The sequence below is a fragment of the Emys orbicularis genome, chromosome 7 (assembly GCF_028017835.1).
Source record: "Emys orbicularis isolate rEmyOrb1 chromosome 7, rEmyOrb1.hap1, whole genome shotgun sequence".
In the NCBI taxonomy this organism is placed as follows: domain Eukaryota; kingdom Metazoa; phylum Chordata; order Testudines; family Emydidae; genus Emys; species Emys orbicularis.
Window position 1 is genome coordinate 124,324,519 of NC_088689.1, and position 22,917 is coordinate 124,347,435.

Below are 22,917 nucleotides of genomic sequence, written 5' to 3' on the forward strand. Positions count from 1 at the left end.
CACACACACACACACACACACACACAAATAGGTTGCTTAGGAGTATTTAAAGATCAATGTCAGGTAATGCAGGCGCACACTTTCATAGAAGAGTTTTGTACAACCCAATTTTAATAGGAATGTTTCCATACTACTTATCTTGTAAAACTCCATTTTGGGTATTTAAAACATTCCCCTGAAGTGTTTGTAATCCAAACACTGCAGCAGGGTAGTGAGGCCCAAGAAAATAAAGCTGATGATAGGCAGGTCAATATGATTTCATTGTCCAAGCTGGTGAGAATTAAACTGCACCAAATATGAATATTCCATTTAAGTTGGACACTTAAGAAATTCTACAGAGATCTGACACTATCCGTAATGCATCGAGACGCTATGTTTCAGCACTGAAGAAGAAATACTCCTCTATTTGGTTGATTCCCAACATTTGCCTTCCAAAGTTCTAGTAGCTCCCTTTTTGACTGGACCAGCTATCATGAAGGAACTTAAAGGAACATTCAAGTAGTTCAAGCCAAAATCTGACCTAATTTAAGATTATAAACATTCTGGCCGGTAATGATTTCTATATCCATCCAAAACAACATAGGAACAAAACACCGCACACTGGAGATTAAAAGCCATTAGCCACCTTTCCCTTTACAACCTAGTTTTAATAAATTCTTCTTGTTCTTTTCCCCCAACAACTACAGAAGAGCTTTGTAGAGGCAAAATGCCAACTAATATTATTCCTGTTAGCATGGAAACAAATCTTCCACTGGTTAAAAGTGAGGCCAAACTATTTGTTTTTTTTAAAGGCATCTCTTTGAAGTACTGTAGTAGAGTATATAGACAGAGGGAAAGGGGCTTAGGGTGCACCACCACAAATCTCCTGTTTGACCTTGAACAATCCAGTTAGCCTATCTGTGTCTCAGTTCCCCATTTATAGAACACGGATAATATTTCCTACCTCACAAGGGTACCACAAAGGTAAATACATTAAAGACGGTGAGACACCAAGATGCTGTGGTAACAGAGGGTCACACAAGCACTTTAGATAGATATGGAGGCAAAAAATTCAAGGTGCGAACCACATTGCTAATAGCCGGTGCACAACTGTGCCTGGCCCTATACAAACACATAGTGAGAGTCAGTCCCTGCCCTGAAAAGCATACAGTCTAAACTGGCAAGACAGACAATGTGTGGGAAGGGAAACAGAGAGGAAGTGATTTGCCCACAGTCACACAACTAGTCAGTGGGAACAGAACCAGGTCTCCTGAATCCCAGCCCCATGCACTAGCCTATGCTACTTCCCATCATCCCAGCAATGGCTCCTTTCTGGGTGGATCACAATAAATGTGTAAACCTACCTGTTACCTCCCAATTTGCATCTGCTACAGGAACCTTACTAGCACTCTGGAAGTTGGACTGGATGCCCAACTCCGTTTTAAAATATTGGCAGCTGGCATACAATGTCTGAACATTTATCCCTGTGTATTAGTTGTAAATTAAATGGTATCTCCAAGAGCAATTCATCCTACTTTAGAATTTCCCATCTTATTTATTTATTTATAGCTAGTGTTCCAAAGCTGGATTGACAAAGCCTCCTGGACTGACAGACTGGATGGGCAGATGACCTGGCGAATTGGCTCTCTCTTTCATAGTGCTAATCCCAGAATGTTGTGCTGTGATAAGTAGCAAGTGACAATTTGAGATGGTGCACAACACACATTTTGTCCTGTGTATTTTTGACTGTATTGAAATCTGTCTGCTCAAGGGATTGTGGTCACAGGGGAAAGAGTTCATAGGATCTGTTTCTCCTGAGATTAAACCCTTTAGAAATAATGTTTTTGTAAATCTTACTGGCCTAGCAAAAGGTGAAATTCCTTTAGACTTTTAGAATTAAGCAGCTTCTGCATTGCTGGCCTTTTGCTGCCAAAAATGTTGTTTCTTCTTTGCTCATACACACCAGGTTTAAAGCTTCTTTGGCTCTGTGCCATTCCAGGCTGGTGCCTTACAACTTGTACCAGCTAGGATCTTTCATTTATTAAATATAAATATTTGTACGATTTTTCTAATGTGTGTACATAACACATGGGTAAAGTGGAGTTAAATTCTCTTCTAGTGGCTATTATTGCCATCAGCTAATGAAGTTGCAGTGGGCTTATGCGTTAGAAGCTTGTATTTTTGCATCCAAATGTTCCAGGTTCAAACTTTGCAGAGCACCCATGAAGGAGTGCATTACACATACATATTGGATACAATCTGCATTACTTGGCTACACAAGATATTTTGAGTGATTGCTGAAAGGAGCATAATGGTAAGAAAAGGTTAGACAAGAAGAGTGGCCAGAGACTTTTTCCAGAGACTTATATGTCTGCTTTTATCTGGCTCTCTCATTTAGAGTCCTCCAAAGAAGGTGCATTACTTAGTTTGGTTTTTGGATGCATATTCTAAACAGAACTGAGCAAATAATTTATAATGATTAGACACATTCTTCCTGTTTCTGTACACAAAATGTTGAAGCAGAATGTATTTCTATGTTTGTTATATGCATTTCTTTTAAATTATTCAGATTTTCCACAAGCAGTTTTCGTACTCTGGCTTGTTGGCATGCAGTTCATTGAGAACAGTGTTCAGGAAAAAAAAAAGTTTTTTTTTTTTTTTTTTAATTCACAAATCAAAGAAGTTAGAGCAGCTTTACAGTCAGTTGACAAATATAGAAGGTGAAAATTTGCAAAACTTACATTGAAATATTTCCCCTTTTCATTATTTCAAATTTCACCATTTCATTGAAATTCCAACACTGGAAATATTTCCACTTTGAATATTTGAAATTGGAGCTGTATTGGTTAGTTTTGCTATGACGTACTTCCCACCCCGCCTTTGTGGAGGAAAGGAACTCTGAAAATCAGGGTTTTGGAGTACATACAACATAAAATGTATTTTACTGTAACATTCTCTCAAGATTAATGCACAATTTTCTGTTCATGACACATTCCTGCCAGTAAACTTGTGCATTAGCATATTTGCAGAAATCCATCACTAACACAGCATGAATAGAGACCACCTGAATTAGTTGAAAAATTTAAAAATATTTATTAAAAGCTTTATTGCAGAAGTTATCCAACCCTAATTCAATATATGAACAGATTTCTTTGATAAAGTAATTGTTCTGCTGTGTCAGTTTAGGTTAGACTGTCAATTCTTTGGTAAAATCTAGCAAATTAATCCTACCAATATGCATGAAGTTTCTGGAAAACTCAGTCTTGGGATTTTCTTTGTTAATTGGGTAGGTCCAGTATGTTTAGAACGTGCACTGACAGCATTCGGCAAAAGTAAATGAGTTGGAGAGCAGAGATCACAAATTGTCGCTATAAACCAGAATACGGCCCGGGATACTGGCGTTCGGAAAATATTCCTTTCTGGATTTATTTGGTACTATTCTGGTGGGTGGATTCTAAGTATTATGTTATCTTTGCTGGGCTGCTCTAACACTTAGGGCACTAAATGAGCACTTGTCCTTTTATCAGTTCAGAGTCCATTCATCAGATTAAATGATAGGAAGAAGGTCTAGCTAGGTACCTGCTTTTTCCATTTGCTCTACTCAGATTATGAGATTAGGGCCAAACTACGTACTGCTCTTAGCTGTGGAAGGATGTACAAGAAGCTTCCTATCTTCTGGAGCATTTCCTCCGGGGCAGGACACAATAGCAGTCGCAGTACTGTGGGGGCTGCTCACTTCTGCTTTGGGTGGGGGTGGAGAAAGAGACCATGGCCCAACCTCCCCTGCTGCACCAGCTCAAAAAGCAGGCCTGAGCCACAATCAATCTTCCCTGTACTTCTCCTCTGAGAGAGCCATACCAGCTTCTGCTCAAGGTTTGACATAAGGGACACAATCTAGCCTTTAATGTTTGAACCATGTGAAACATTTCAGGAGTGTTACATTTTCAAAATGCAGCCTGACTGTGTAAAGTTAGCTGAACTTTCATAAGTCCATCCATAGCAGATTGTTCCAATGAAACTTTGTCCACTGGGTAATTTTTATTTATTTGTAACAAGAAATGTGTTAGGTCCTACATGTTGTGCAGCAGGTTTTCTAACTGGATTTTAAAAAGCCTGAGGATAGTAGCACTGGCCTAACTCTGCTCCCATTGAAACTTGTGGCAAGGAGTATATTCTTCAGTGCTACAGGAAATAGAATAACCTGCCCTCATTGCTTGAAAGCTCTCTCAGAGAGATGGAGATGGGCGAGCCACTAAAGAATCCCTTTTCTGAGATTGGGCACTCAACCCATGTTCTGCTCACTTTTCCTCTTTTGAATCTCATCCAGAGTTGGATGAGATTCAACTCTGGATGAATCTCCATGAGGAAGGTCCTTTCTCTGATATTCTCTTTTTCCATAAGGACTAAAGGAACATCTGGGACTCATCGTGAAAATTCAGTTTTCCTCTAGGGAGTTTTGTCTTGTCTTTTTTGGGGAGGGAGCAAGAAAACCAAATAATGTGCATTTCTTTGAGGGAAGGGGTTGGTCCATTGCAGGAGCGTCTTGCCACAGTTTCACTGGGGTATCTCCTTTACTATTCTTAACCAAAAGTGCCTCCTAGATACCCAGTTAGTGACCACTGCACTGGCTGAAAATTTACAGGCATTTATAGAAACCTCTCCTCTGAATGACCCTATAGCCAATTTTGTTCATAGCTCCTTTGATATCCTTTGGAAATAGCGATGAACTCCACAGCCAAGCAAGTACAGAGAACAAAAAACATTCAGATAAAGTTGATGACTATAGGGCACTGGCAGATATACCTACATTTCTGTGCAGTGGTGCTTCCGTTCTATTGTCTCTTTGGTTAAAAATCCCCTGCTGTGAAAAGAATAGGTTTTAGTAAGCTTTTGAAGATTCAGCTTTGTCCACATTGAAGACTGGGACTTAATCTGATCTCCCTATTGCAATCTCTCCCTCTTTGGCATTGATAATTTCCTCACTTAGGGAATCCAGAGGAAGGTTGGTGGTGTTCTTGGAAGTGAAGTATTTTTTGTCAGATTCACCTCTTTCTGGACGTGCATTAGTCCAAGGGGTTTATACCATCATACCAGAGAAGTCATCCTTATGAGTAATCCAAGTTTGGGGGCTTTCTCCTCTTTTCTATCAACCAATGGAAAGAGTGGAGGGGAGAAGTCAGGTTAATCCTCCCTTAGCAGAGGATTCTTACACACTGGACAGAAGTTGTATGGGAAATAAATCAGCTGCTATTTCAAACCCTCCTGGGACCAATTTGAACTCCCATCTACCTCCACGGTTGGTTGTATGTTAGTTCACACTTGCTCGGGCTGGCTGTATTCTGCCCTGTCTGCCTAGTGCAAGTCTCCATACCCGTCTCTGGCAGGGACATTGGAAGTGGAGACTGAAGCAGAGGAAGAACTATTGGAGAGGAGAGTAATTTAATGAATGTTTACTCTTCATGTAGTCAGTCCTATACAAAACACACAGGAGGACAGAGACTGACACTTCACTGACCTCCTCCATGCTGGTTTGATCAGCCTTTTAGCTTGGACTTCAATAGGAAGCATTCCTGGGTTTTGGCAGAAGCCTTTCAGGCATGGCCAGAACTGCCTGCAATATAGCCTGAGCCACATAGGGCAAAAAGAGGCGTTCCCTTCCTACGGCTCCCTCCCAAGCACGAGTCTCTTACAACCATTGGCAAGTTTGTGAACAGAAAAGACATTGACATCACTGAGTACCTGTGAGCAGGAAGGGTGAAAGGGAGGAAGGTACCTCGACTGTCAGAGGAAGGACACGCCAACCATTAATTAAGGCAAGTGGCTAAACCCCACCAAGAGTCACTAAAAAATGCCCAGAAACGTAGAATACGTTGCAAGGGTGCCAAAGCTAGAACAGGTTTCATGTGGGAGCTGCAGAGTACTACTCAATATTGCTGAGGGAGGCAGAACATTCTAAACTGAAGCTCAGAGTGGGCTCCAGTCAGCACATGGTCACGTTCACCCAGGATTGACAGCTTCACGCTGCCTTCCCAGGAAGCAATGGAGCCAGCCCATCAGCGCTAGGTCAGCTGTCTTTCCTTGAGCGAGAATGCAAGGCTCACAAACAAACCATGTAACATACAAGCAGAGATTCTCCAGATGCGGCTTTAAGTGCTGTGAAATTCGTTACAAGGAGAGAAATCTTGGAGAATGCACTGTGCTGATAAGGGTGCTACAACCCCTTCTGTTTTTGCAAGTTAACTAGTTACTTAGAAGGTGGACTTGTGGTTAAAGTCAAAGAGCAGGAGGTCTCAGTTATATTCCCAGTTCTGTCCAGGCTTCCTATGTGACCTCAACCATGTTGCTTAACCACTCTGTGCCTCCCTTTCACCACCTATGAAATATGTCCCTACTATGTAGGGATGCTGGAAAGATCAATACAAGGTTTGTAAAGTACTCAGTGACCCTAGGATAGGGAGTGCTATGCAAAAAAAGCAAAAAGGACAATTTGAACAAAATTATAAACAGTCTTGCAAAACTGGCACAAGTCTTAACAGCCCAAGGAGGGGGGGGGGGGGAGAAATGAGGGGAGACCTTCAAGCTGGTCCTGCCTGCATTGGCAAATGTGGTAACTGGCTGCTCTACATTCCTACATGTGTAGGGAGCAGAGATATATCGGAGGCCCCAGCAGCTTCCTCACCACAGGATGTCTCAAAGTGCAGGGATGGCAAGTATTTGGGATGTAGAACTGCAGAGCTGGGAAGAGAGCACATGGATGAATTTCTACTTGCTCGCTCTACCAACTTAATTTTAAAGACATTTATCATCATTAAAAACTGTTAAAGTCCATTGTATTTCAACAATAGGTTTATTTTATTATAAGAAACGTAACATGACATTAAGTAAAAATGCAAAAATTGTGCAATTATGGCAAAATGTTTAAAAATCCACACATTTGCCCTCATAGGACTACAGTACTTCTTACTAACATACCTGAGCACTGAACATTGGATGCCATTTCTAAACAGCAACAGGGAGCTCTTCGATTACTTGCAGATCATACTCACTACACATGTCTGATGCACCAAGATCAGTTTTAGTGATTTAATCAACATCAAAATTTAGAAGAAAATGGAGAATACAAATTATTTTGTATTTTGATAAGATTGGGAGGGGGAATGTTAAAATTTAAAGTATCAGCATAAGAGTAAGTGGCAATTTAATAAGGGCAGTCTAAACAAGAGCAGAAAAAATGATAAATGGGCAGAGAGAGGACGCAGCGAGCCATATGTAAAGTACCAGTACCTTTGGTGCAGTTTTAATCAATTGTTCTCAAACTGTGCAAGTTTATTTTGAAAGTCTGATGCTGCAGCAAGACTTTACCAGTTATCTGACTTTTAAAGAATTTAAAAGCATTTAAGAAGTGGCAAAATGTCTCAGCTATATTTCTGTTTAAACAAATTATTCATGCATAAGATTCAGTATTTTCTACTCCTATGCAAGTTCCAGGATTTAGCTTTTAAGCACATTACAGTCTTGGATCACAATCTTATTTTGAATGGTTAAAGAAAATGGAGATCTTCGTACTTTAGTGCAGATAAACAAAATTAACAAACCTACTGCAGACTTAACCACAGCATATTGTACTTCTATACATCACATGACCAGTCAACTGTTAACTCAAAATTCTATTTCATATTTTCAAGTAATATATTGAAATTTGTTCTACTAAATAAATATAGAAGATTGTCAAAAAGCAGCAAGGAATCTTGTAAATAGTCAACCAAGCTTTTAAAAAAACAACAAAAAGTTACATAACACTTTTTGGAAGGAAAAAAAAGTTGTACACACTAATGCAATACTGTAAGGGAGGGTGCTTCAGAAAGCTTGCAGCTAGAGTCCTACAATAGCACAAATAGAGCTAGCCAGGGACTATGGAAAATGTAAAAAAAAAGCCATGGAAATAGCCATATAAGAAAAATTCTTATTGTTGGCTGTGGATAACAATAGTATCTTGAAGGAACTAAACAAAAAGAGGAACCACATACCTTAACCTGGTTTAAAAATGCAATCATAGCAACTATGCATATGCTCTCGATCTTAAACAGTTTCAGGGATGTTCCAGCACCCACACCTAAAAGAAGCAGTCTGGTCAATCTCTGGACAATGAGGTATGTAAATGCGAAGAGGCTTTTTTTTTTTTTCCCTTTTAGTTTTCACAGTTCATTTATTTGATATTTTGTGCAAGATTTAAAAAACAAAACCACGTGAGTTTGTTTCTTTAAAAAAGAAACCCTACTTTGTGCCAACAAGGCCATACACTGAGTCAATGTTATCCAAAATCTCTCAACAGCTATGCCAGGGTGTTAAACTATTACTGAGTGAAACATTTGGCTTATGGAAACAGCTGTTAATCCAGATAATGGCCATCCTTTGCTACAATGCTTACCATTATCAATTTAAAATAAAACAGCTTTCCTTTACCTCAATTTGAGAAGTTAATCAGTTAAATATATAGGAAGATACAACATGCCTCGTTCTGGAGAGAAGAAGATTTGTAACAAATTACACACCTGGCAAAGTAGAGCTGATATGAGCTCTAGGATTAAACTTTTCCCTTTTACATCCAGTTTTAACGATTGAAGAAGAAGCTAAACTTTAAACTTACTTTGTCATTAGAAAAATAAGTTAGATGTTCAATCCACAGAGAAAGTGTTATAATATATTGGATCCTTATTCTACACCTGCATTTAAAATTCTTTAAACCATAGATTTCTGTGGACAACTTTGTTTTAATAAATTGGATCATGAAGACAGCTCAGTAGTGCAAAATTTTTCACATTATAGATCGGAACAGAATAGTAAAAGGTAATTGGGGGTTTGGAAAAAGGAGAATAATCAAGTTAAGCCACATTCTTCAGTATTACTTGAGCTCATTCAAACACTTTATGAGAAGCAGCATGAGCTTTCCACAAAATTAATAGCCACTAAGGCCATATCCTGTCATCATTCTGTGCAGGAACTCCCACTGCAGTAAAAATATGTTAAAAAACAACAACCCCACAATGGCAGGATAGGGTCCTAAGAAGACAGACTCCATTAATAATAGCAGGCTGTTTTAAATAGCGGTGTAGGGTTGGCCCATTCATTTCAGACATACAAGTATTAAAAATGTACTAGCACCATCAACTTTTGGGTTTAAGCCCTTTATGGGATGGAAAATGTTTTTAAGCAGTGTCAAAACTGCTTTTCAAGCACTACATTTAATTGGCAGAAAATAGCTATTTATACTGTTAGCTTGATTTTAACAAAGCCCACAGATAGAAAATGATAGTATGCCTTCTCTGTTTCGGACAAATATACTTCATGTTCTGCTTCCAACTTCAATATTTCTCCCAAACTAAGGTAGTGCACAAACAACATTATGAACATTTTAGTAGACTTCAAAACAGTACAAAAAAAAATAATCAGGAGCTAGCATTCCTCTATGTACTTTCAGTTGATCTAAAATAAAGACCTAGTGATATTGCCTCAGGATTTTACCCGTATAAAAAACAAAAAAACAAAAAACAAAAAAAAAAGTCACTTCAAACTAGCTTGGATGTCCTTAGCTATTAATGCTAATTTTCTTTCATTGTAGTGCATAGTTATCCTGGCTCTTCTATTCTTCGTTTACTTTTATCACAAAAACACCCCTCAAGAATGACATGATTAAGTGTTTACCAGAAAAAAATGCTGATAACTGCACTTGTAACCTCCTTCTTGCTCCCCTGGAAAATATCAGCAATTTTAAAATGAACCAGTAATTCCCTCACCAGCCTGCAACCTTTAAAGAGCACCCATCCCCATGTACAAAAAACTGTCTCTTTCAGCTTAAATACTGACAATTTCTTTGTTTTCTTTTAAGACATGTTTTCTCTAACATCAGATACCATTGAAATCACTAAGGCTTGTTACCGAATAAAATTAAATAACTTTCTGAAGACACTGCGGATACAACTTAGCTACAGCACATTCAAAATGCCGGCCTAAATCCCAAAGCCTATCTGGAGTCTCATACACTTTTTGCCACTGGTCAGTAACCTCATCATACTGATACAGTGAATTCTTCCTGCTGGTTCTGAAAACATGTTCTTCAACAGTGACTTGAGTGGCTCTGACAAACAAATGGAGTTTGTTTTTGAAGAGTACCAGTTTAATATAGGGATTAATGGACTGATCGCATGGGAAGTCCTTTTTTCTAGTCCACTTATTTAGCTCGATGTCATAGGCCTCTACGGTAAACATACGCTGATGATTTCCACAGGTTCCAGCGATGTAGTAGATGGAGTCATTGTATACAGCTGCCAAGCCTTGGATTCTAGGCACAGTCATTGGGGTTAAAAAACCCCAGTAATCTTTCTGTGGATCATAGCAGAGGAAAAATTCTCCTACAGAGACAAAAACAAAAAATACCACAAGTGTAAGATGGAAGTTATGAGTTATTGTTCTGAACGCAGTTCCATGTGGCTGCCAGACTCTGAAATCAGGTTGAAAAGGGGGGAGCCTGAAGGCCATCAACAGTGCAATGCTTTATTTATGTACATGTTAGCTATCCTTTACTACTTCTAAACCATGTTTGAGGTTCTGGGGAAAGTCCTTCAAGGCTCTAAAGCTTAAGGTGTTTCAAGTATTCGCTTGGTTCTTTTATTTCCTGGTAAAATAAACACTATTTAATCATCTATGGATTATAAAGAACTTCTGAATGAATTGCATGAAAGATGCTAAACCTGGGAAACTGTGCATCTTAGACCTATAAATCTTTTGTGTTGTCTTCCCTGCAAGCAGGGAAATGGATGGATTAGTCACTTGCAATGGTTTGTTTAAAAGGATACCAAATGGAGTCCTTGCACGATTTAGTTGGGGATTGGTCCTGCTTTGAGCAGGGGGTTGGACTAGGTGACCCCCTGAGGTCCCTTCCAACCCTGATATTCTATGATTCTATGAACCTGCTAACTAATTCACTATTACTTCTTTTTGGTTTGGACAATAATGAGCTTCATATATTGACTGCACAGATTACTAGCTGAAAGTTGAAAATGACAGAAGTTCAGACACAGAGAAACTAAAGCTGGTGCTCTTCCAATTTGGCTAAGGCTGGTGTGGATTATAAAACATTCTTGGTGAAGCTGTCTTTTAGGGCTTTGAAGAAAAATCATAGTTTCCTCAAAGGGTGCGGAATATAGTATAACAAAGTTATTTTCCCCTCACACGAGAGCATGTACTTCAAATTATATTTAATAGCATCTTCCATATACATATTTTAAGACATCTTGCCAAGCAACAGTGTAGATAAGTATTCTTCCACCCAATTATAGGAATAAGGAAAGTCTGCAAGAATGGTAGGAAATTAAAATGGGTGGAGTTTAGTTTAAAAGATTAAGCTACATGGATACCTGTAGATTTCTCTACACTGAGATACAAAATTAAATAATTAACAGTTGCATTCCAATGAGTCTTTTAAAGCCAAAGTCAGCCCCCAGACTTGAATCATATGAACTTGTTTGGTGGACTTGTGTGTGGCAAGGGCACAAGACTACTTACTTGTGAACAGTAGCAATTGCCATGCTGCTTCTTTCTAGGTAATGAAAGTTGCAGAATGCAGTTTTTGCACCAATAATACAGTAGAAATTAGTAGTGTTTTGCCCGTGAGGCTTAGTGTAAGGAAAACAAACAATCTACAGTTAGACTGGGTAGGCTGGGTAGCAAAATGGATTAGCTTTTTTATTTGTGTAAGCATCAAGTTAGCCCACACAACCATCCAACAGCAAAAGTTGCACAGGTGCATTCTCGTGCCTCCTGTAAGATGTGAGCAATAACACTCTTATTCGGAAGTTTCCACTTGGAAGTTACTCTCATATTTCACTAAAAAAAATTCTGTACGTTTTCTATCAATTAGTTATTTCAGAAAAACAGTTAAAGGTGACATACTTGCTGTAACAAGCCTTTAATAAGAGGAGTGTAGATTTTTAAGCAGCAGGCTGAAACAAAACGTTAACGGATGAACAACATTCTATGCATTGCACCAAATCTACCGCTAGCACTCCCTTTCAATAAGACACACCCTAAGAGTAGGTTTCAGAGTAGCAGCCGTGTTAGTCTGTATCCGCAAAAAGAACAGGAGTAATTGTGGCACCTTAGAGACTAACAAATTTATTAGAGCATAAGCTTTCGTGGGCTACAACCCACTTCTTCGGATGTACCCTAAGAGTAATTTGACTTAAACCCAAATAAAAAGATGGTAAACTCAGAATTCTAGCTGAAACTCCAGACTGACATACTGCTACATGCTTTTCGCTAACACAATTTGGCTCTCTCTGCTCACTTAGTCCAGGAACAATAAAAAGAAAAAGCAACCACTCTGCAGAATTCTCTCCAGATCCCACGGAATCCCATCAATCCCACTCAGTGCAGCTGTGATGTGCAGCTGGGAGGGAATCATGGCACTGATTTGCAATATTGCCTCCTTGCAAACCTACATTGGTTTCTTCTCCCTCTGGAAGTAATGCTGAGCTGTCAGCATCTTTTGTGGTTTGCCGTTCACAAAGATTGGCAAGAACAGAGAGGGGAGCCTGTCAGGAAAAGTAGCCAACAGAAGGCCCAGGACTGACATATTGAGCCCTTAGCCTCTACAGGTGCTTAGAGATGTGTGGGATTTCTCTGCAGATCTTGGGCCTCCCATTCAAATAGTCACCTCAAATTCTACAAAGCCAGTTCTTGGCTGTATCCAGTTCTGGGCACCACACTTCAGCAAAGCTGTGGACAAATTGGAGAAAGTCCAGAGGAGAGCAACAAAAATGATTAAAAGGTCTAGAAAATATGACCAACAAGAAAAGATTGAAAAAACTGGGTTTGTTTAGTCTGGAGAAGAGAAGTCAGAGCGGGGACATAACAGTCTTCAAGTACGTAAAAGGTTCTTACAAAAGAGGAAAGTGTTCTCCTTAATCACTGAGGAGAGGACAAGAAGTAATGGGCTTAAATTGCAGCAAAGGAGATTTAGGTTAGACATTAGAAAAACACTTCCTAACTGTAAGGGTAGTTAAGCACTGGAACAAATTACCTAGGAAGATTGTAGAAACTCCCTCATTGGAGGTTTTTAAGAACAGGTTAGACAAACACTTATCAGGGATGGTCAACATAAGAACATAAGAATGGCCGTACTGGGTCAGACCAAAGGTCCATCTAGCCCAGTATCCTGTTTACCGACAGTGGCCAATGCCAGGTGCCCCAGAGGGAGTGAACCTAACCGGTAATGATCAAGTGATCTCTCTCCTGCCATCCATCTCCACCCTCTGACAAACAAACAGAGTCTAGGGACACCATTCCTTACCCATCGTGGCTAATAGCCATTAATGGACTTAACCTCCATGAATTTATCCAGTTCTCTTTTGAACGCTGTTATAGTCCTAGCCTTCACAACCTCCTCAGGCAAGGAGTTCCACAAGTTGACTGTGCACTGTGTGAAGAAGAACTTCCTTTTATTTGTTTTAAACCTGCTGCCTATTAATTTCATTTGGTGACCCCTAGTTCTTGTATTATGGGAATAAGTAAATAACTTTTCCTTATCTACTTTCTCTACATCACTCATAATTTTATATACCTCTATCATATCCCCCCTTAGTCTCCTCTTTTCCAAGCTGAAAAGTCCTAGCCTCTTTAATCTCTCCTCATATGGGACCCTCTCCAAACCCCTAATCATTTTAGTTGCCCTTCTCTGAACCTTTTCTAGTGCTAGTATATCTTTTTTGAGATGAGGCGACCACATCTGTACGCAGTATTCAAGATGTGGGCGTACCATTGATCTATATAAGGGCAATAATATATTCGCCATCTTATTCTCTATCCCCTTTTTAATGATTCCTAACATCCTGTTTGCTTTTTTGACCGCCTCTGCACACTGCATGGACATCTTCAGAGAACTATCCACGATGACTCCAAGATCTTTTTCCTGATTTGTTGTAGCTAAATTAGCCCCCATCATATTGTATGTATAGTTGGGGTTATTTTTTTCAATGTGCATTACTTTACATTTATCCACATTAAATTTCATTTGCCATTTTGTTGCCCAATCACTTAGTTTTGTGAGATCTTTTTGAAGTTCTTCACAGTCTGCTTTGGTCTTAACTATCTTGAGCAGTTTAGTATCATCTGCAAACTTTGCCACCTCACTTTTTACCCCTTTCTCCAGATCATTTATGAATAAGTTGAATAGGATTGGTCCTAGGACTGACCCTTGGGGAACACCACTAGTTACCCATCTCCATTCTGAGAATTTACCATTAATTCCTACCCTTTGTTCCCTGTCTTTTAACCAGTTCTCAATCCATGAAAAGACCTTCCCTTTTATCCCATGACAACTTAATTTACGTAAGAGCCCTTGATGAGGGACCTTGTCAAAGGCTTTCTGGAAATTTAAGTACACTATGTCCACTGGATCCCCCTTGTCCACATGTTTGTTGACCCCTTCAAAGAACTCTAATAGATTAGTACTTAGTCCCACCTCAGTGCATAATACTTAGTCCTGCCTCAGTGCAGGGGACTGGACTAGATGACCTATTAAGGTCCCTGCCAGTCCTACATTTCTATGAAGTATGTTACAATTAGGTCTGCATATATTCTTACAGCAGAATGATATAATTCCATTGGTAATGGTTTAATAACAAAATAACTGAGGCCTTTCATTATGGCACAGTAGTTGACATCACTATAATGAATTCAGGATCTCAGAACAGACCGCTGCGTATCCTACTGGTAAACTCAGTCAAGTTCTCCAGCATTCCCCCTTCACTGTAAAATCTCTTGCTCCTTGGGCTTACTTGTAGACTCCATTTTAGACAACACATCCCTAGTGTTTGTAAACAATCACAATTTCATGAAGTCTATTTAATCTACTCCAATTCTCCTTCACCTTGTATAACCTTGTACTAAAATAGGAGGCTCATTGTCAGAGGTGGTCAAAAACTGGATTTTTTCCCTCCATGGATGAAAGTTTTCTGACCAGCTGTACTGAGCTTACTAAGCCTCTCAGGAAGTGAGGAGAGATTGTAAAAGCCCCCAATAAGCCTACAGATTACATGGGGTGTGGAGGCAAAAAGGAGGATAAATTCCCCCTCACAATGAGCCTCTTAAAGTATACAAGAGGTGGAATTGCTGCCCCCACTTTAAGCAGCAATGTTTCCATTCTCCACTGCCCCTCCCATCTCCCCTCTGTTCTCCCCCACCCCCATTTTCTCAGTTCCCTACTCCTCTGGCACTCTTAAAATCTGCAGGAAGTGACCAATTTAGGAAGTTCAAAGGAGTAGAAGCACTGGAACTAGACAACTCCCTTCCCTACTGATAAAACAAAATTGCTTACACAGTTAAAGCACCTTACCCTGTAAAACATAGATGTTCTCTTTATATTCCACAGCACTATGAAATTCCATTGCTACAGGCATTGGACAGACAGCTGTCCAACAGTTCTCTCTGCTGTCGTAACACTCCACAGATTTTAGTGAATTTCGGCCATCTCCTTCATAAACACGACCACCTATTGCATACAGTTTACCACAGCAGTGAACCAGTTTGCAGCCTATTCTGGCACGTAGCAAAGGAGCCTTAGGTAGCCATCTATTGCCAGAGTGATCATACATCCAAAAGTCACTCTCTGCTCTGTGGTCTATGGAGACCTCACTGCTGCTTGGCCTGTAGCCTCCTGCAATGTAAATATCATTATCAGGTGATACAAGAATTCCAACTTCCCTCAAATCATTTGGTGGTTTGCATAGTTTAAACACTCTCCCTGTGACTGAATCAAAACAAGGCACTGTTTGCTTCTTTCCTGAGTGTTTGTGGGCAGCATCAAAGCATATGATCATTTCAGAAGCAGTCATTCCAAGCCGTTGTGTATACCCATTGGCACTAGGTTGTCCCTTTTGTACACAGCTTTTGGCTATAGCCTGTGCAAACATGGGAGGGATTCTCTCTAAAAATGTTTCTTCCAACAGAGGCATTCGGATGCATTTGGCAAATATTTCTGGAAGGTGCACTTCTCTTTTATTTTGTTCATGTTCAAACCACCTTATAACGCTGTCGTAAACATGCTCTTCTTTGTCTACATTTAAGTCATCACTGTCCAGTATACTTATGAGTTGGTCTTTTCTCAACTGGAGAAACTCTTGCTCTTTGGTGACACTCAGAAACTTTTTACGAATGTAGTCTTGTGATCTGTCTTTGAGTTCCTGATGACCATAGTGATCAGCAAAGATAAACACCCCAATAGAGTTTTGTGGGTCCAAATGACTGATCATATATTTAGCACACTGGTCCTGTATGGAAGGGATCTGGAAGATACTAGCTGCAGTGAACAAAGCTTGGACATTGGCCTCTGTCAGCATTACTCTGGAGGTATATGCATAGTTCAATACTAAATGCATTGACTCTGCTTCAACACCAACTATACGAACTTCTTTCTGGGTACTTTCTGTAAGGCCGCTAGTGAACATAGATCTACAAAAGAAAAATATTTAGCAGTTTATTTTCAATTCCCTTCTATCTACAGGTCTAAAGATAACTGTAATATAGTTTATCATAACATGCATGCCATTCTAACAGCTAGCGCTGTCGATTAATTGCAGTTAACTCATGTGATTAACTAAAAAAAATTAATCACAATTAATCGCAGTTTTAATCGCACTGTTAAACAATGGAATACTAATTGAAATTTATTAAATATTTGGGATGTTTTTCTACATTTTCGAAAATATTGATTTCAATTACAACAAAGAATACAAAGTGTACTGTGCTCACTTTATATTATTTTTATTACGAATACTTACACTGTAAAAATGATAAAAAATAGTATTTTCAATTCACCTCATACAAGTACTGTAGTGCGATCTCATTATCGTGAAAGCACAACTTACAAATGTAGATTTTTTTTGTTACATAACTGCACTCAAAAACAAAACAATGTAAAACTTTAGAGCCTATAAGTCCACTCGGTCCTACTTCTTGTTCAGCCAATCACTAAGAGAAACAAGTTTGTTTATATTTACGGGAGATAATGCTGCCCACTTCTTATTTACAATGTCACCTGAAAGTGAGAACAGACGTTCACATGGCACTTTTGTAGCCAGCCACATGCCAGATATACTAAACATTCATATGCCTCTTCATGCTTCGGCAACCATTCCAGAGGACGTGCTTCCATGCTGATGACGCTCGTTAAAAAAAACAAACGTTAATTACATTTGTGACTGAACTTCTTGGGGGAGAATTGTATGTTTCCTGCTCCGTGTTTTACCTGCATTCTCCCATACATTTCATGTTATAGCAGTCTCAGATGATGACCCAGTGCATGTTGTTTGTTTTAAGAACACTTTCACTGCAGATTTGACAAAATGCAAAGAAGGTACCAACGTGAGAGTTCTAAAGATAGCTACCGCACTAGGCCCAAAGTTTAAGAAACTGAAGTGTCTTCCAAAATCTGAGAGCAATGGGGTCTGGCGCAAGCTTTCAGAAGTCTTAAAAGAGCAACACTTCGATGCAGAAACTACAGAACCCGAACCACCAAAAAAGAAAATCAACCTTCTGCTGGTGGCATCTGCCTCAGCTGATGAAAATGAACATGTATTGGTCTGCACACCTTGGGATCATTATCGAGCAGAACACATCAGCATGGACTCATGTCCTCTGGAATGGTGGTTGAAGCATGAAGGGACATATGAATCTTTAGCGCATCTGGCATGTAAATATCTTGTGACGCTGGCTACAACAGTGCCATGTGAATGCCAGTTTCAGGTGACATTGTAAAAAAGAAGTGGGCAGCATTATCTCCTGCAAATGTAAACAAACTTGTTTGCCTGAGCAATTGGCTGAACAAGAAATAGGACTGAGTGGACTTGTAGGCTCTAAAGTTTTACATGGTTTTATTTTTTAATGCAGTTATTTTTTGTACATAACTCTACATTTGTAAGTTCAACTTTCATGATAAAGAGATTGCACTACAGTACTTGTATTAAGTTAATTGAAAAATAATTTTTATTTTTACAGTTCAAATATTTATAATAAAAAATAATTATAAAGTGAGCACTGTACACTTTGTATTCTGTGTGGAAACTGAAATCAATATATTTGAAAACGTGGAAAACATCCACAAATATTGATATAAATGGTATTCTATTATTGTTTAACAGCGCGATTAATCGCAATCAATTTTTTTAATTGCTTGACAACCATACTAACAGCACATATCTGATCATCATTCATATAATGCTGTCACGGTCAGTTACCTAAATATAAAGTGCACTTGTACTCTTACAAGTGACTCAGAAATGACAGTCTGGAGTTTCATGTTTGTGTCTCATTAATTCCATATCAAGTTTGCTCAATTTACATATATAAATAGGTTCTCTCGAATTTCCAGTCTGCACACGCAACCCAGGATCATAAGTTGTAATGCACTGCATGTCAGTATGCTAAAATGCATGAATGATGTTAAGAAGGTAAGATAAATAAATTTTGAATGATATGATAAAAAACATGGAATGGATCTCCCACAGAGAAGAGTTTTTGTTTTTGTTTTTAAAAAGACAACATGAAGATGAAATCATTTCCAAAGTAAGTTTCCTTAAAAATACAGGTACTGCCAATTCATTCATTTTAAAAGCAAATTGGAAGAGATCATTAAAAAAAAAAAAAGATGTTTATTAAATCTGAAATGTCATCACTAGCAGAAGTTACACAGAACACAGCTGCAGATGGGTATAAGTTTTATAATTGCTATCAATAATTAAAATATTATTTAATAAGTTATAGAAGTGATTTTGCACTTGGTAAATACTAGTGCAGGGACCTACATACTATACCTGAAATAAGGACTGATTGCAGCAAGAACATTCCTATGACAGGAAAATGTCTTCCCATGATCAACTTCCACTACAATATCTGTCAGCTGTCCTTCATCGTACATTGTTTTAAGTTGTTGGAGAATACTGCAAGCATGAAAGGGATCCATTCCACTGCTGACTGTGTTTGAAGAAGGAATTCCATTCAGTGTTTGTGAAAACTTACTTAGTTCTATTTAAAAAACAAAACAAAATAGTCTTACTCGTATTGCACTAAAGAAAAAGCAACAGAGCACACTATCAAGAATATATCCATATTAACACAAATACACCATATATCAGCATTAAGAATGACTACTGATTTGAGATTCCTCATTTCTCTAAATTCCACAATCTCCTATGTGGATAAATCTGTAAATTACACCTATCAACTTTAAGACGAAACAGTCACATGATAAATATTTTGCACTTATATATTATATAACCTTTCACCCAGTTATCCCAATCCTTATTGATCTATATGAAGTATTTTATTATTCCATTTTTACAAAAAAATGAAACAAGTCAGTGACTCAGGTCCCGATTCTCCAAACACTTATGCTTAACAATGAAATGGGAAATAAACATTGGCTACTGACTTTTCCAAATAACTGGCAAGATTACAGTCCTAAAGTACAGTTTACATTTTCAATAGCAAGTACACACAGCCATAAATATTAAATAACTTTGTATATAAATATGTATGTATTTTACAAAAATTACTTGGTTAGCACTTAAAATTATTACTCATATGTGAAAGGACTAGACCTCCATTGTGAAAAGAAATGAAAAACTGTACATTTCTGAAAATATCTGATGGTTCCTAATAAGGTAAAGCCCAAAATGAAAATGTTTCCAGTGCAACAACCTGTTTCGTAAGGGAAACAAGTCTTCTGCTCAACAACAACAAAGGAAAGCTCAACAGGAAAAATGAAGTGTTGAAAACTGCAAGTCGGATAATGCTGCTGACTGCACAGAAAATGGTCATAATGCATTCAGGGCTAAACACATTTAAAAAAGACATGATGGATGGGAGATTTAAATCCTGTCTTGTGCTAGTGTGCTGCAATGTTTCCCTATTCAAAAGTCAGACACAACCTTGCTCCCACAAGTCCCAGTGAAATCAATAGGGCTCTGATGTGCACAAGACTCTGCCGGCAGGCTTGGGGCCTAAGATTTTCAATATCTCATTGAATCACTCTCAGAGCAATTCTCAAAAAATACTCCTTTTTCCAGAGAGAACTTTAAGCACTTCCCTTAAAATGAGTATTCAGTAAAAGAGTCTCTCCACAGCACTGAGTAAGACATGACAACTCTGATATTCTAAACTAGAGTGCATGTTCCTCAGTACAGGTGAGTCACCTGTCCTCGTTTAGTATTGAGAACAGTCAGTGATGCTACTCAATAAAAAATAGCAACACTTTTCTAAGGGTATGTCTATACTACAGCGATTGATCCAGCGGGGGTCGATTTATCATGTCTAGTCTAGACAATCGACCGCCGAGCGTGCGCCCGTCAATTCCGGTACTCCACTGGAGCGAGAGGTGCAGGCAGAGTCGACGGGGAGTGGCAGCGCATTGAAGACACCGCGGTGAGTAGATCTAAGTACGTCAACTTCAGCTACATTATTCACGTAGCTGAAGTTGTGCAACTTAGATTGATTCCCGCCCCCGCCCCCAGTGTAGACCAGGCCTTACTTCAACTCCAACCCTTCCTCGTGCCTCAAGACACAGCACAAACTCAGAGAGCTGCAAGAAACATACACTTCCTTCTGTAGGTGTGAGACGGGAATGCAAATTCTCGCATACCCAACACTGGACAGGTCCAAAACAACTCTCCCACCTGCCAGTCGCCTAACCAACATGCAAAACCAAAGGAGCTCCCGATACAAATGGAATTGGCAACGTATAGCTTCCCACCCCTGCATCCCAGCTTCTTTATTTGCAGGATTTGACACCACTGACCTGGAAACTCCTCCCACCAGCTCTCTCCCTAATCTCCCTTTTCAATCAGTTCCATGACTGCTCACCTCTGCTCCCATCCTCACTCTGTTCTCCCCAACATATATTCCCCTCACGTAGCAGCCCACACACTCTGACCCCCCACATTACTCCTTCTGCCTCATTCTCACCTCAGTTAGACCCCCAAATCTGCACCCCCAACCAGACACTCTCCCCCACATATTACTCCCCAGACACCCCACCCACAATTCTCTTCCCCACTCACTCTGCCTTCAGACACCCTTCCCCCTGGGCAACCCCAGCTCTGCCCCCTGCTCAGACACGCTTCCCCCCCAGGCATCCCCAGCCCTGGCCCCCCCTCCGCCGCCCTCCCCCCAGCTCTGCCCCCCCCCCGACACCCTCCCCCAGGCACCTGAGCTCTGGCCCCCCCTCCGCCACCCTTCCCCCCAGGCACCCCCAGACATCCTCCCCCCAGGCACCCCCAGTTCTGCCCCCCCCCTCAGACACCCTCCCCCCAGGCACCCCCAACTTTGCCCCCCTCAGACATCCTCCCCCCAGGCACCCCCCAGCTGTGCCCCCCCTCTGACACCCACCCCCAGACACCCCCAGCTCTGCTCCCTCCCAGACACCTCCAGCTCTGCCCCCCATGACACCCACCCCCAGACACCCTCAACTCTGCTCCCCCTCAGACACGCTTTCCCCCCCCCCCCGGCATCCCCAGCTCTGGCCCCCCCTCCGCCACCCTCCCCCCAGCTCTGCCCCCCCCCCCCGACTCCCTCCCCTAGGCACCCCAGCTCTGGCCCCCCCTCCGCCACCCTACCCCCCAGGGATCCCCACAGACACTCCTCCCCCCAGCTCTGTCCCCTCCCCCAGACACCCCCCCAGCTCTGCTTCCCCTCTCACTCTACCCCCTCCGCCGGCCCGGCCGCACCGACCTCCCAGCGCTGCCATTCTCGGGGTCCGGGCTGCGAGCGAAGGAAATGTCACGGCCGGGGCCGCTTCCCCTTCCCCCTGCTCCTCTCCGGGGTGCGGATACTGCCTCGCCAGCCAACCAGCCTCCCCCCCACCGGCCAAGTTACATCGCGCTGATTGGCGGGGGCTCGCAGTGCATGCCGGGAAACGTAGTCTTTCCCCTCCCCACGCGCCGGGGCGGGTGGGTTGGGCCTTTCGCGCGCGGTGCATGCTGGGATCCGTAGTTCCTGAGGCCCGCCGCGGGGGTACCACTGGGAATTGTAGTTCGCAGCGGGTGGCTGAGGCGCGGGGGCTGGGCCCGAGCCCCTGTCATCCCGACCCCGGGGGGAGCTGGCCCCAAGGCCTTGGGGGGCTGGCAGGGCCACCAGATCCCCTCGCCCGGCCTGGGCACATGGACGAGGGCTAGGAGGGTTGCCAATTGGGGTGGGATGTATTCCTGGAGATTTCATCACATGACATAATCTTTCATTGGAAATCAATCTTTCATTCCTGGAGGGTTGGCAACCATCCGTCTGAGGGCGCCTGCGCACGGGGAAGGGACTGCGTGACTCGCTGGGGTGGGAACCGAACGCATGGGCAGCTCTCCCGCACCGGCTTCCTGCCCCGGTGCGCTTGTCCCGCACCAGCTCCTGGGACGGGAGCACCCACGCCAGCTCCCCGCCCCGGCACGCTTCTCCCACACCAGCTCCTGGGCCCAGCTTAGCTGCCATTCTGAGCGATTTCCCCTATAGACAAGCCGTGACTGCGCTACATACCTTCCACACCTCCTCCTCAAATTCGCTCCGAGGCTTCCCTTTCCATGGCCCCCCAGCTCCTTTCCCCTGTGCAGAAAACAGAGGCCGTGGGAGCCTAAATGCCTTAGGACAGACTCCACAGCTACAGACAGGGCCAGCTTTACGCCGATTCCCCCGATTCCCTGGAATCGGGCCCCGTGCTGAAGAGGGCCCCGTGCCTAAGGGGGCCCCACTCCGAGGGTCTTCGGTGGCATTTCGGCGGCGGGGGGTCCGCTCTGGGGGTCTTCGGCGGCGGGGGGTCCTTCAGTGCCGTGGAAGACCTGGAGCGGATCCCCCGCCGCCGAAATGCCGCCGAAGCCCCGGACCACCGCCAACTATTCCAATCGG

The 22,917-nt window shown here is 41.6% G+C and overlaps 1 protein-coding gene across 1 annotated transcript; it reads right to left on the reverse strand.

The window, feature by feature from the left end:
• Positions 1 to 9,924: 9,924 nt before the first annotated feature.
• Positions 9,925 to 21,822, reverse strand: KBTBD8 (kelch repeat and BTB domain containing 8). The gene is made up of 4 exons (XM_065408477.1): positions 21,760 to 21,822; positions 18,846 to 19,056; positions 15,371 to 16,485; positions 9,925 to 10,388 (listed from the first exon to the last, which is right to left on the reverse strand). Exons 1-4 carry the CDS (start codon positions 21,773 to 21,775, stop codon positions 9,925 to 9,927), a joined length of 1,806 nt encoding a protein of 601 aa, XP_065264549.1. The 5' UTR covers positions 21,776 to 21,822.
• Between the last annotated feature and the right edge of the window lie 1,095 nt (positions 21,823 to 22,917).